Source organism: Plectropomus leopardus, chromosome 18, assembly GCF_008729295.1.
Source record: "Plectropomus leopardus isolate mb chromosome 18, YSFRI_Pleo_2.0, whole genome shotgun sequence".
NCBI lineage: Eukaryota > Metazoa > Chordata > Actinopteri > Perciformes > Serranidae > Plectropomus > Plectropomus leopardus.
In genome coordinates this window covers 26050747-26065827 of record NC_056480.1, presented here as the reverse complement: position 1 = coordinate 26065827, position 15081 = coordinate 26050747, and the positions used below count along the sequence as shown (strand labels likewise).

Genomic DNA, 15081 nt, shown 5'->3' with positions numbered 1-15081 from the left:
CCTAGATACAGCATTCAAGGTGGGGTCCTGTTCATTTCTATGTATTGCTCATGTGGTACATGAAGCCAAAAAAGCTCTATTTCCACAGTATAACATTATGATGAATTTAAAAAATGTTGAAATACGGAACCAAAGATGGCACCTATTCATTCTAATGGAGTTGCTCGCCTGGCGCATATGCCAAAAGAGTTCCCGCTCCGCTCATAAATTTGACATTGTAGTGACATCATGGACTTTTAAATTACTTTTCCCAGGTCAAGCAGAAATTTTACAAATTAAAAACCTCTGTGGACCAAAATTCAGAACTAAAAGATTCATAATTAACCTTGTTTGCAGTTCAAGGTATCCTGTCAACAGTTTTACAGATGTCTCTTTTATAATGTCAACCTATGGGGAAATTGCTTTGGGCAGCAGGAAATTTTTTCGTTGCAATACCCAGAGTGGCCACTAGTAAATATTGACTGATATATTGACTACAACAGATTCTGCCGGCAGATCTGTCTACTTCTGGTTTAGCACTCTGCGAACTTGGATCGATACAAAATGATTTAATCTTGTGACTCTTCTAGACTTTCCAAATGTCATCAGACCAATCAGATAAAATCCTGATAGTGAAACTAGTCATTATTCTGGTGTTTTGCACTCAAAAACTGTATCCGCTGATTTAAAGACGTCTCTGTCTGTAAGTCAAAGTTGTAAGTTGTAATTCCACAGTTTGGCCACTTCAAAAATTGGCTTTAAAGCCTGGTGCTGTTCCTGTGGGCTTGGTGACACGTAGTAGAAACACTTGCCAAGGTGCAGACCACTGTTTATGACCAACAAACAACAGAATAAGTTGTTTTGTTTTCATCAAAACATCGCAGTGTTTCCTGCTGAGATTGTGGCATTGTGATTAAGTCAACGGTTCTTGCATGAAACGTTAACCTTGTGTTGTGGTCTGGCCTTTCGTTCACAAAACAACATTTTTTTGGAGGCCTTACATGCAAACTTTTGAAAATGAAACACCTTTTTTCGCTGTGTAAACTGGCAATGTTCTATGGTGTGTCATTACAAAGTTACCCTGCAAACTACTGGCCTGGCATGCATACTACAGCGTTTTTGGTTGTTTGCGAATCTGTGTACACAAGGATCGTTCTCACAATGTTATCATATGAATGCAATTTTTTTAAAAATGCAAAGGAAAGACTTTTCTGTTTTTACTAGGGCTGTTCTCGTGGCCTAAACTTAACTATCCACTACCCATTAACCCCAGCATTGATAAAACATAAAGTGTCAACATATGAGTGACACGGTAATGTACAAATGTGACATATCCATGGTTTGCAGAGATGTACTATGCCAACATTTCTCCCGGTCATTGGGTTGTACATGGTGATTCAAATGACAGTGAAGATGGAAGCATTAAATCTTCAACCCACAGAAATGTGTGATGTTAGTAAAGTGCACTCACAGATCATATTTACCGAACAGCCCAAATGGGCGAGATGCTGGTGAGTCCTGTTCTCACTGTCACTTTAAGGTTATCATTCTTTGCACAGACAGAAAAAAAAAATCATAAAGGGTCATTCAAAAGTAATTTGGAAATTTTTAAACTGTGTTCATCATCATCTTGCAGGTTTAAAGGGTCTTTTCATCCAAATTACCCAAAACACATTTTCTCACTTGCATCAAGTATATCTACTGTAGCATGCAGATATTTTTGTCATGCTGCCACCTTGGTACTACTCTCTACAACACTCTCTCCAGAATCAGTGTCCCTGTTAGTCTGGATAATCATTGTTTTCAAAGGTTTTCACACAAATCTCTGCTTATGTATCACTCCTATTAAAAAAACAGTTTATTGTGAATGACCCTGATTAACAGGGACAATAACTCAAGAGACAGATGTTACACTTGATCAGATTTTTTAAATGTGACTCTTTAATGCTGGGAGCATTGTCAGAATGTGTAATAACTTTCTCAGAGCAGTAAAACTCAGCAGCACCTTGCATTTTTTTTTTTTTTTATGAACACAGGGCTGTTTTTAGTCTAAACGCCCACTAAAGCGTCTGGATTATACATCTGACATTCCAACCTCGTCTGCTAGAAATTATGTTTATATATAAATAATTTCCAACAGAAAATATGTTTTGAAGGAAATGTAAGGCCCCGATCAAAGAGAGCGCTTTACAGCTTGCTGCGTCTTTTAATTGTTGCTAGGCAACCACAGAATCAAATGTCCTTAGCTAAACCGCTATTTGGCTGCTGTGAAGTAAACTGACAGATCTGTAGCTCAAAATCTGCATAAAAACAGACAGGTGGAGGGAACCTGGCTCTAACTGAGGGTAACAGGCTGCTCCTGAATAGTCCGCTGGTGACAGGGAAAGAGGAGAGATCACAGCAAGGACCACCAGCTGGTCCAGGAGCTTGGCCTGGATGGTGGTAGATTTAGGCTGATTTTAGGATGAGACAGGGACAGTCTGACATCTGCTGTCAACAGCTGGGCCTAATTTCGGTTGGTAAAATGCTAGAAAGTAATTAAAGCTCCAGTTTGTTCAGAAATACCTCGTAAGTTGCCTGCGTAGACATTTATAGTGAGCCGACAATAGCTTGAAGGCCCAGACCCACCGAATCGACATGGAAGGACTAGTGGCTATGAAAGCTGACTAGTTATCGGTTGCACATGATCACGCCATAACTTGTCGCACTCCAGCTAGTATGTTCTGCACCTGGTTGAAAGGAAAAAACACCCCACACCAGCAGATGGCAGTAGCCTGTAATTGTCATTAAAAAAGGGAACCTATCATAATGCTAGTTACCCAGTTAGCACATTAACAGCACAATCCAATGTTGACAGAACAAAGCATATTTACTGTGCGCCAGTGAACAACACAAACCTTTAGGAAACCTTTCTGCTGAAGATCTTAATGTCTTAAGAAAAACAACCTTACTTTATAGAACAAGTTTGTTTTGATTTACCAATGGTCGACCATTTACTTGGTGTGTCAGGGCCTTAACAAAAATAATGTACACTACTACTTGATATCACCACCACAGAGGGCCTGCCTCCATCTTCATCAGATTGGAAAATAGGAAAAATGACGTTCAATTTCTAAATGTTTTTTTTAATTTACAACATTTAACACTACACTCAATGAAAGCAATTATAAAAAGTCGACCCAGGCTGCTAAAAACACTGTCTGATCAGGGCCTAATGACAACTATTACAGTATATAATTATAATTATAATTACAGTTTTTAGTAGCTTGAGATGGTGGTAAATGGCTGCATTTATAAATATAATTAATATTTTTTTCTATTTGGAGCTGGACTCTTCCTTACGAGCGCTATTTATTTATTCAGGTCAGAACAAATCCTAAGCACTATACTGAAATATATGCCGTTTGGTTATTCATTGCACCACACTCTTGGAGCGCAGAGTGTACTTTGGGCATAGATGGAGCAGCGGAACAACAGGCACAGTAAAAGTAAAATTCAATTGTTCATTCTGCGGGGTCTAAAAGTTTACTTTCACTTGCCTCTACAGAAGCTCCTCCACTAATCCACTGATCTGATCTGATCAACTCTGAACGGTGCAAACTGCTGCTGAGGAAAAAAACAACTCATGGAGCTCTGCCTGCACTGTGTCATGGAACTGCAAAAACATCCCAATCTAGAAAGGAAACACACACACACACACACACACACACATTTAGAGAAAATCCAATCTGTTAGTTTTGCTGTAGTTTAAAATATTTCTCGATTCATTTTTTTTTCTCTACCATATTAACCTCTGGTTACAGTGTCATTGCACTAGAATGAAGGAAGAAGCTTCAGAGATTTAGACCTCAAAATCCTGGCAAACCCCCCCCCCCCAAAAAACTACGGGCATAGCCGCATGACACTAAAGGCAAGTGAGAAAATATGTTTTGTAATTTGAGTGAACTTACCCTTCCAGGCAACGGGACTTCACAAGGTATAAGCTCCAGTGTATAGGAAGATGGTGTCTATCCTTCTGAACTGTACAACACTGACAGTAGGAGTGGGTTGACAAGGGAAAAGTGAGCACACATTTACATGAAAATGGACATAAACTGGGAGTTATGTTGGATCCGATTCACGGTAAAAGAGCACCAAGGGGCTGGTTATCACAACAACTGAGAAGCTGATATTACCATTATGTTATTAAATGTACAAACACCTTAACGAGGAAGAAATGACTCAAGAAAAAACACATTCAAATGTCTAGATCTGCTGGTTGCATTTATGACCCAAACAAACTGTTGAGGAGGCCAAAACAAAAGTAAAAGTGGAAGTCCAGAGTAAAACATTTAGCTGCACGCCTTGGCAAACCTATTCCAAACTCTTTGGCATGTACGACCGGCAAAAATGTACGCTTTATAATTTCAATGAGCTTTTTTCTCATCAATATAAAAATTGGAATAGAAAAAAGTAAAACAAAAAAGTATCAAATTTTATGTCTCCTACAGTTTGTTATCTTACAATAAAATGTTAACATCAAATGTTTTATGCCAAAAAGGCCATATATCAATGCTACAAAAAAAAACAACCTAAGCCTTTATTTACACAGCAACACGTCATTTCTGTACAGGACATTCATATTTAGAACAGCACATTCATGGCTCATACATCCTAAGGACACACCGATTCCAAAGCAGAAAAATAGGATTTTTAGGTACCACTTTTAGGGGCGACTGGGCTGATTTTTGTTGTTGTTGTTGTCCTTTTCCGTGACTGACTTCCTTCATTCGCCATGTCACATGAAGTCATTAAGCTCTGCCTCCAAGGCTGCGGCCATCTCGTCCGCCTCCGAGCTGCTGCCTCCTTCTTCTTCATTAGAGTCTTTCGAAGACTCGTCAGCAGATTCCTCCTCCTCCTTGTTCTCGCCCTCCTCCTCCTTGGCTTCATCGTGCTTACGTTTGTGGCCCCTTCAGAGAGAGCAAAAGATAATTTAAAAAGAGAACTGCATATCTTAAGCTTTTGGGATTCTGCTCTACTGGTACCCTAAAAGAGGATTTACATTGGAAATGTGAAGGACTTATTTAAAACTGGTGCCAAACTGCTGCATGGGTTTTTTTTTCTTTGTTAAAAGTTAGCAAAAATACAAAACAGAGAAAAATATTCAAATAAGTCAAATTTGAGGATAATTCCCAAACAATCAACTACAATTATTTACTTGCACTGAAACTTAAACAAATAGCTCCACATTAGATAAATACACTAACTGAAAACCTAAGCAGGAACTTCCAGGGTTAAAAAAATGAATCCAACGCAGAAGTGCCAAAAACTGCAGTTCCTCAAATGGCCACTAGAGGCTGGCTCCAAGTACAATTTAATCCCCAAAGACATCCATGTTTAAATGGCCAGCTTTACAGTAGAAATAAACTTGTTTACAGACTGGTACAAAAAGCGGTTTGGACTCCTTAGCTAATTTAGACTTTCATTACCACTGTAGCTGTCACTATTTCAGTGGGATTTCAGGTCAATTAAGTTAATTGTTTTGTTTTGGTCACCTTAAAAAGTCTTGTTCAGTATTTGGTTGTACTAAAAGCCCTCTAAGGAGCCTGATATTCAATTTGTCTGGTAAATACATTTTGTTTTAATGGTTTAAAACCATTTTTTTGTGAGGAAAAAAAAAAGCAAAAGCATTATTGTGGTTAACCATAGCTGTACATGAACAAACCAAGCTAGCAGCTAAGGTGAGCATTATCGCCATCCTCTTTTCTAAATTTGGTATTTTCTGGCTCTTAATATCCAAGATGAGGATGGCCAAGATACCAAAAACTGGAGTCCACAAAATATCAATGATGTCACATTGGCTGTGTCCATTACACCCAAACCCCCAGGAAATGTGCCAGACTCTGCAATCTGCAAATTTTGGCCATAAGTGAAATTACACCGTCCAGCTCCATCACGTGATGCACACGGGCCCAGAAAGACTTTTTCTTTCTTAGTAGATAATTTTTTGTGAGCACCAAAACCCCCGTGAAATGAAGAAGAGCTTTTTTTTTTTTTTGCTTCATGCCCCAATGACCAGCTCTCCTAGGAATGGACGGGGCCCTGTTGTATCCAGACTTTCTTAACACATCCATGATTCTACCACCAAACACCTCGAATGTGTTATATCTTGCTTTTTTAATCAATACAAAATGTTAGCTTTAGAGCTGCTGGTGGGTATATTTTATCAGGTTTAGACAGAGCCAGGCTAGCTGTTTTGCCCTATTTCGACTTTTTGTGCTAAGCTAACCTAGCAGGTTGCTGGCTTTAGCTATATACAGCACGCAGGCATAAAAGTGGTATCATTCTTCCTATCTAAGTGTGAAAGTAAATAAGCACCCTTCTAAAAACAGAGTAAGTAACAGAGCACAACAGGACACATTTAACTGATTTTGAACATTGCTAAAAAAAAATCAGCTGGCTTTATTAGCTGGCAAATTGGCCCTGAGGTAGATCTCTATGTAGTTAGCTTCTTGATTCTATGATGGCTGTTTTGGAAATTTTGGAAGCTTTTCTAATTCACCTACCAAAATCAGTTTATGTATGAATGCAATGCAAGAAAATGGCCTTGTTTTAGCAGTTTGTAAAGGCCTCATCATTACCCATGCATATCAATTAAATGCTAAAAGTGGATTTTCTTTATTTTATGCATTTATTCTTTTTACAGCTAACAGCAAAAACTGAGCTCCCGGGATGTACTTAATAAATTGGGAGTTTGATACTGAATGACAAAAAGACTTAAAAACCAGTTGTTTCAAAGGGATCGGAAAGCAATACAATATACTCCACGGTTACAATAAATAAAACTATAAAAAGAAAGGGAAGAAGTTGCTGTACTGTGTGTTCAGCACTGCATGCCCCCTTGAGAATCACACTATCCAATTAACAAAGGGCCTGTTCTCCATACAGATTGTATCCACTGCGCAGCTCTTCTCCCCCCAACTGAGAGGAGCTGTTTGGAGATGTAAAGGCCCTCCAAAGTTAAAAAACAAAACAGTGTTGTGGTGATGAGGGATTCGGAGCAATCAGGAGACTAGGGATATGGAGATGGAGGAGATGTGGATGAAAGGGGACGAGGTAAGACGGCAGGGGAAAGAAAGGGAATTTTGAGAGAAGAAATCTTGTAAAATGTAAGTGTAAATGAGCCCCAAACTGCCGGAGATGGTCACATTAAAATCAAAGTGAAAATGCTGTGTGTCCAATTAAATTAGCATAATTACAGAAACAAATACAATCTTCCAATACAAAAGCCATTGTAAATTAATGAGACCACATACAACTCAGATTGTAAAGCCTGCTGCATTTGGAGTATTTTTTCAATGCTAGTGGTAGTACAATACCTGATTTCTGATACACATCTAAACACAATGTGTTAGTTTGAAGAATATGAATGGAATGCTCTAAAAAATGGAATAGTAAGCTTTTTCTGAAGAAAGTTTACAGCTGCAAGAAGAAATGAGTGAGAAAAGGGTGAAAACTCAACACAGAAAGGTGGGGATGCTTTTTAATTTGTAGCCAGTGAGGAAAAAAACAAGCACACCCAATAACACTGCAAGAAGACAGAAAAGATTGTTCATGTCAATTGAAATGCTCTCTTTGACGAAGTTAAAGTGAGCAATTGACTAAACATGACAATATTCACAACTTGGATTCATTTTTATGAAAAACCCCTCTGGTTCTTATAATCAGCGGACCTTTACGGACTAAAGGAATATAGTTAAAAAAATCGAGGAATGAACACGTGCTATATAGTTAAAAGTTTGCTTGCTTGCTACAGCTAATGGGTGCATATCCTACAATGCGTTTTAACCGTCAATTGTTGACACTGTTTCCATGCTTTCCACTGCCCTGACACATCCCACGAACATTACAACTCAGCAACTCAGGCATCATCAAAAATTACCCACTCATAATTATGACTTTAGAGGGCCATTCATGTGCTCTTAGCTTGTAAATATGGTAAATACAATATTTCCAAGGAGCACATGAAGGTAGCATGACTTGATGACTTGGTATCAATCTTAAGACAATTTTAGAATACAAAATTCTAAAATGGGCAAAATTCAGATTTTGATCAGAAACGGCCAAGCATTTGGTTCCGGCTTTTAGTATTTAAATACATTTTAGCCCATACCAGAAAGGCAGAGTGAGTGTCCATCCCCTACGGTGACTAAAACACAACTTTTATTGTATTATAGAAACACATTTTAAGGCCAGGAGCAAATGGAATGAATCTTGCTTTTTGCACTCAAAAGACTTTAAGAGGAATCCATAATGGAAAAAAGAAAAAAAGGCGCACATTCCTAAGCGGCTAAAGAATTGTATGATACGGCCGTAAACATGCCACTCCTCTCCCCCGCTGCACTCCATCTGCAGAGTGCCTCATTAGCATGATGCTAATGAGGTGTGTAGTGGTTTTCTATGGTGATTGTGGAGGACTGATGCCGGCTTAGCTTAGAGGGCCCCTCTCATTAGACCACAACGCTTTCAGACAGCCTCGCTAACCTCCCACAACAGCGGTGCTCTGCTTGTGTGTTCATTAAAGGTCAGATGTCGGCTAATATCAGCAGAGAGGCTCGGTGACATGACAGCTACAGTGGACCCCTGGAGATTGTGTGGTGTGTGTGGGCGGTAAAGAGTTCTGTGTGTGTGTGCGTGTGTGTGTGTGTGTGTTACATCAGCACAGCTCTGATCCGCCAAACTGACAAGAAGTTTTCATTTTCAGAGCGGCAAGATCGAGTCTCTGGTCAGAAGGGTAATGCTTGAGAGGGTAAAATGAGTGATTAATTATTATTTACTTGGCAAAAATAAGAGAAAATAAGGCAATATCTAATATATGGCAATCAGTGACACTGCCCCTGCTACCTGGGCTGGTTGGTGAAAACACTGGAGTGACTGCAGTGGATGAGTTCAAGCTCCACCATCCCTCTTCCGTTTCCAAATATTAACAGTTGAAACAGCGGGGGTTGGTGGGGATGAGGTCCTCCATTGCTTTCTGCCTCGCATCATTACATCCAATCTAAATCCTCGTCTATTAATCCAACCACCCACAGACACACAGGCTGCAGACACTCCCACCACACTCACTCATGTCAGCTACAAAACGGGCCTCAGTTGTAATCCACTTTTATTAGATCTGCGCTGGTTGTGCATGCTGTTAAACTGCACTGCTACCAAAGGGAGCCTCCTGCAGTCAACAGCTTTATTTACATTTTCAGAGTTTTGTTCTTCACAAACACAGATAAGATAGAGTCTTCAATAACAAATGGTTTTGTCTCGACTTAATTTTTACAAATGACATTTTGTAATTGCATTTTAACCCTTGAGGCGCGCTCTAATATTACACAAACTTGTATCGCTCAGCATACCTAAAGTGCTTTTCAAAATCAAGCTTTAAAAAAAACATTATACATTAACATTGTTTTCTACTTTCATTGAGGTAATTTCCAGAATTTTAACACAATATAAACATAATTCTTGCTGCATCTGAACTCAAAAGTAGTCATTACCACTTCGCCTTACTAAAGGCCTAAAGGGTTTCACCAATTTTCTTTTAAAAGCTCTCAGTACAGTCCAATTCTCAGCTTCCTCTAAGAAGAGAGCAGTCCTATTGTTTATAGTGGCTCCCCTGGAGAAGTCGAGGGCTCAGCCAAATACCAAAGGGGAGTCGCACACCAATTCTGGAGAGATGAAAGTGAGAGGGTTCACCAGCTTGAGAGAAGCAGGGTTCCTCTGTAATTGAGAGTCTCCCCATTACTTTCTCTCATGTATCTGGCACAGGGTGAGTGCAATTGGACAATTCACTTCCATGGTCTCCTTACCGGATCTCTTATTGGGCAGTTAAGGGGAATCTTCCATCACAAATTTAGCAGAAAAAGTTTCTAACAATGTATTTTTTTATGACTTGGTAAAAGTTTCATAAGTGAGGTTAAAATGGAAAATATTGACAGTGAAACGAATTTAGCCGAGAGAGAAGCTGGCCCTCAGCCTTGAGATAGCACTGTAAATCAAGCTGCTGCAGAGGACACGAGTCGAGGCGGGCCCGAACCTGTCAGGTCGTCATCATCAGTTTGACTTCTACTTATTCATGCAACTATTAGGACCTCTTTTTGGGTGAAAAGCGGGACCAAATCTGCTGATTTATTGGTGAAATCCCACATTTCAAACTCTCTCCAGATGGTTTCCTGAATTAAACTAATGCATGGAGTGAAATTCTGTTTCTCACAAAATACCACTAATGTCAGCTGTGAGGGTGCGAAAAGGCAATAACATGTCTGTTTTCATAGACACGGATGTAAGGAACATTTCTTTGAGATGTTGTTATCTCTATGTGCAATGGGAGTGTGATTGCATTAGGAGGTGTCAAGAGGACATGCTACAGAGTGCTGGAGAACAAACAGCCTGCAGCTACAGCTGCCTCAACACATCATTAGAGATACATAAGTGATATAAAACGACTCATATAAGTACAGCATCTGCCCCGAGTCAAGATACATTTTTATGAGTTTGTGTGTTTAAGCCCAGGCAGCTCTAACGCCACCCAGGGGAGCAGTCAGAAGGGCGAAGTTGGGGAAGGACTTCACAGATTCGCCCGGACTACAGTTTAATCTTGTGATGCTGAGTAACCATCGCTGCTGATAAAGTCACAAGCTCTCACTGAAGTCCAAGGCTACCCAGGGCGTCTCGATTTAGGGCTGTTAGGGTGGAGGCAGAGAAAAATGAGGAGAGGAGGAAGCCCTGGAAAAAAAGCAAGACTTCAAACGCTTCTGACAACTCTGCTTACAGCAAGAAGGAAAGAGGGGTTGAAGGGAAAGAGGCAAATGAAGGAAATAAAGTTCGAAAAAGTAAGAAACAGAGCACAGACGAGGGAGTTAATGAACTAAATAATGAACTAAACTTTTAGGAAATCTTTTCGGCTTCTTTCAAAGTTTCCTCCAGTGTAGGGAAGTCAACATCCACAGACCTCATCCCAAGAGGTATTGCTTAAATACAGTCCTGAATAACTGACCATGACTGATTGGATTGTAATATCCTTCCAAACTTGTTATTTTTTCCATCCATATGGGTCAAATATGTACAATAGGGGCTGCTGTCTCTATATTAGTAAACCTGAAAGGAGTCTTGGGCCCAATCTCTACTGGTTGAGAGTTATTGCAAAAACTAGAAAAATTGCCTCGCAGTTGTTTGCCTCTGCAAACCAGGCAAGGTTCAGTTACAGTTTACATAAATGTCTGTCCAGACTGATGTGACAGAAGGCGACGCTTCAAAGATGCTACGGATGTTACTGGAAGGAAGTTGAAAATTCAAAATCATAGAAGCTTCACACACATCTTCCCCCTGGCAGCACAGAAGATCTCTACAATCAAAACAGTTTTGAGGTGGACACACAATTAGTGTCACCAATTCAGTGTACATTATCTTATCTTATTGTATATATTATATTTTTGTCCTATTAGACATAGGTGAGAAATTTTGTCAAAATAACCAAACTAAATCTAAGCTAAAAACACTTTTTAAGGTCAAAGGTACCTTGACTTTTGACCTATGACAACCAAAAGTTCATCCATGAGTCCAGGGGGATGTTTGCATCAAATCTTAAGAAATTCCCTGCAGACTTTTTTGAGATATTGTGTTCACGGGAATCAGACAAAAGCAAGGTCACAGTTACCTTGTCCTTTGACAACAAAAGTCTAATGAATTCATTGTTGAGTCCAAGTGGACGTTTGTGCCACATTTGAAGAAATTCCTTCAGGGTGTTCTTGGGATATCACATTCTCGAGAATGAGACAGACAAAGCCACAGTGACATTGACCTTTGAGAAGCAAAGTCTAATCAATTTATCATTGAATCCAAATGGACATTTGTGTCACATTTGAAGAAATTCTGTGAGTGTTCATGAAATATCTCTTTCTAGAGAATGAGAAGGACAAGTTCATTTGACAACAAAAATCTAATCAGTTCATCCTTGAGTCCAATCGGATGTTTGTGTCAAATTTGAGGAGTTTCCCTAAAGGTATTTTTGAGGTATTGTGTTCATTACAATTGTAAGGATGGATAGAAAATCTGAAAACATGTTTCCGGCCACAGCTATTACTGGCTTAGAGGCATAAAAAATAGTCTAACAAGGACAGAAAGGATAACATTCAACCAAGCAGGTCACCTCTTTCCCGTATCATCACTCCCTCTCTTCCCATAATCCCATATCATTCACAGCAGACGTGTCAAATGTAGATAGATGGTTAGATATATAAACTCCGGAACCTGATGCTTTAAACAGCCCCATATGCAGAGAACTGATAAGCAGAGCAGTTAAATGATTGTTTTTATACAGACATTATCTTCCCCTGCTCCTCATTTTATTATCTTACAATGAAAACTGACAAACAGCAGGAGAAAAGGACAAGTGCTATTGTGGGGGTTTTATAAGGGACGTGTCAGGTTTTTACAGCGACGCTTCAAAAACAAGTTGACTTTCAAAAGTGTTGCAAGGAAATAAAAACAAAAATGCATGACAGAGCAACAACAAGCACTCACAATGACTACTGTGTTATTTGAGGCCACATGCTTTTAAGGCTGACCTGTGAAAAACACATGGTGACAAAGATTTTAGGCAGGATGATTAAATGTGCGGGAAGCATTGGACATTCTATGGCAGTAGTTCTCAGTGGGTTGCGGGTTTTGAATAGACCGCAAGTGACTTGTGAATGAGTTCTTTCTGAAAAACAAATTTATTTTTAAATTGCCATGAATTTGCAGCACAGAGTTTTCATTTTGAAATGCGTCCCATGTGGCTTGTATTACATTCAATGGTGGAAACTTTATAGACTACAAATAGCTTTATGTTTCTTTGCACATTTTGTGTTATAGTGCGTAGTGAGTAGTGTAATATGACTGTCATACATACGAGATTCACTGCTCCCAAGACTTTAACCAGTCGTTGTGTGTACAGTAACTAAAGACTTGGGTTTTGCCTGTGTTGTGGCCAAGACATAATAACTGGAAATTGGAAAATAATACTTGGGTTGGATACTTGCAGTATCACAGAAAAACATGCAGCAGTTTTGAAATAACCACTTCTAAAATAAATGTAGATTAACCCTTTGAAACCTGGAGCAACAGCATTTTTCTTGTGCTGCTCTAAGACACCTTTCACATGTTTAAAACCTTTGACCTTTGAGCAAATTGCCACAATTTTCTCCAGAAACTTAGGAAATAAGGTAATGAGCAACTTGGTAAGAAATGTTCAACACATTGCAAGAAATTAGTAGATTAAGAAAATTATTTTTAAAAAGCTATAGTGAAATTGTCTGGTAAAAAAAAGAAAGAAAAAATGCAAAGTTAAATTTATCCTAATTGCATATTTTAAATTATGCCAATTTTTAGGCCATTCTTCCCTGTTGTTTTTACTTGCTTTTAACTTTTAAATTTATTTTTACTAAATTTCAGGCATTGTGCTTTTTAATAATTTCTTGATAATTTTTGTGTCAGTTTGTCTTTTATTGCTTGTGGCCTTCTTCCCTTGTTTTATGAAAAAAATAAAGTTGCTCAGGTTTCAGAGGATTGAGGTACTTTCCTTCACAAAGTTTCACGAGGCCCTAAACTTGTAGAAAAACACATAAAAATAAAGAAAACTATTGCTAACTGTGACGTCCCAGAGCAACCAGCGTGACAAAGGTGTGATACAGCTTGTCATCTGTGTGATTCACTGTCAGAGTCATTTATACCTCCCCAGTCCTCCATGTCTGCATCAAACCACCCCCCTCTCTGCTTCAGCCACAGGCAGCAGGATCAGATTAAAGCCTCCGGGCTTCCTTTCATATAAAATACTTCTTTTCTCCATCTTCTTACTGGCAGCACCAGTTTTTAAAAGGGCTGCAGGCATCTTTTCAGAGGAGCTTGGGACGGATTTGGAATCTAGACCCTTTGTCTGGTTCAAAGAGTCCAGGACAAAAGTGTCCACCTCCTCACTTTTTACAACTTGGCACTTTGGGAAGCTGGTACATTAGTTAAAGACTCTATCTCATAAAACGGGAGATCCCTGTGACAATGCGGTCAATGCGCCAATAAACAACCACAAGATGTCCAACTGTCCTTGAGAAAGGACAGAAAACTCTTAAAAGTGTCTGAAGTTAGAATGCTAAAGACTGGGACAGCTGTGACTTTTGTTAAAGGAAGTTCTGTTTGGGCCGGTTCCAACGCTGTTTAATTCATTTATGAGCTCAGAGCATCCCTGCTCATGAAATATTTGAGACGAGTTTTGGCTTTTGGGCTTTTCCGCCTCTACACTTTGCCGCTGCTATGCAAACAACCTTGTTGCCCCCGCTGTCTGCTTTATCTCTCACATCCCACAGATATTAAAGCGTACTCGAGCGAGCCGATGGTGACAGGTGACACATGTGAGCTCGGCTGAGGAAAGATAACCGTAACAGCCGAGCGGGAAATATACACCTCAATCCAAAGTTCAGACAGCTCTGAGAGATTTTTTTGCTTGAGTGCCCTTGGTGGTGATAGAGACTCTGGCGGTGTGAATGTCACGCAAAATAATCAATGCATATCAACACGCTTCACTAGATTTGTGTGTTTGTTCTGTCATCAAGGAGTGACTTGGTGTTCGTATGTTCGGTCCAGTCGCTTGGAAAAATGCAAAGTTAATAGTAAATCTACATACAGGGGACGTGCCATAAATCCAGTGGCAAAGAAATTGCAAATGTGTCTGGTAGAAGAAAGACGAATATGATGGAAGCAGTTTGTGTGTCCTGTTTCTCCTTTTGTGTCCTGTTCTCAAATAAAAACACTAAATCCTGCATTTCCGATTGTTAAGTGTGTACATTTATCTACGATTTAGTATAGGGATAAGAATAAGTTAGTCATTAAGTAATGTCTACATCCAAGTACTCCAATCAAATTCATATAAACTAACTTCAGAAAAACAACAACAAAAAACACGATATATATCGTATATATACATATATATATATACAGTCATGGAAAAAATTATTAGACCACCCTTGTTTTCTTCAATTTCTTGTTCATTCTAATATCTGGTACCACTAAACGTATAATACAATGAACACAACAAAAAAT

General features: G+C 39.2%; 1 protein-coding gene across 1 annotated transcript in view; it reads right to left on the bottom strand.

The window, feature by feature from the left end:
- Positions 1 to 4124: 4124 nt before the first annotated feature.
- Positions 4125 to 15081, bottom strand: part of ctdp1 (CTD (carboxy-terminal domain, RNA polymerase II, polypeptide A) phosphatase, subunit 1) — an 86324-nt gene continuing 75367 nt past the window's right edge. The window contains exon 13 of the mRNA XM_042506262.1: positions 4125 to 4928. Coding sequence (XP_042362196.1) covers positions 4757 to 4928 — 172 coding nt within the window. The 3' untranslated portion in view covers positions 4125 to 4756. The remainder of the gene's footprint in view (positions 4929 to 15081) is intronic.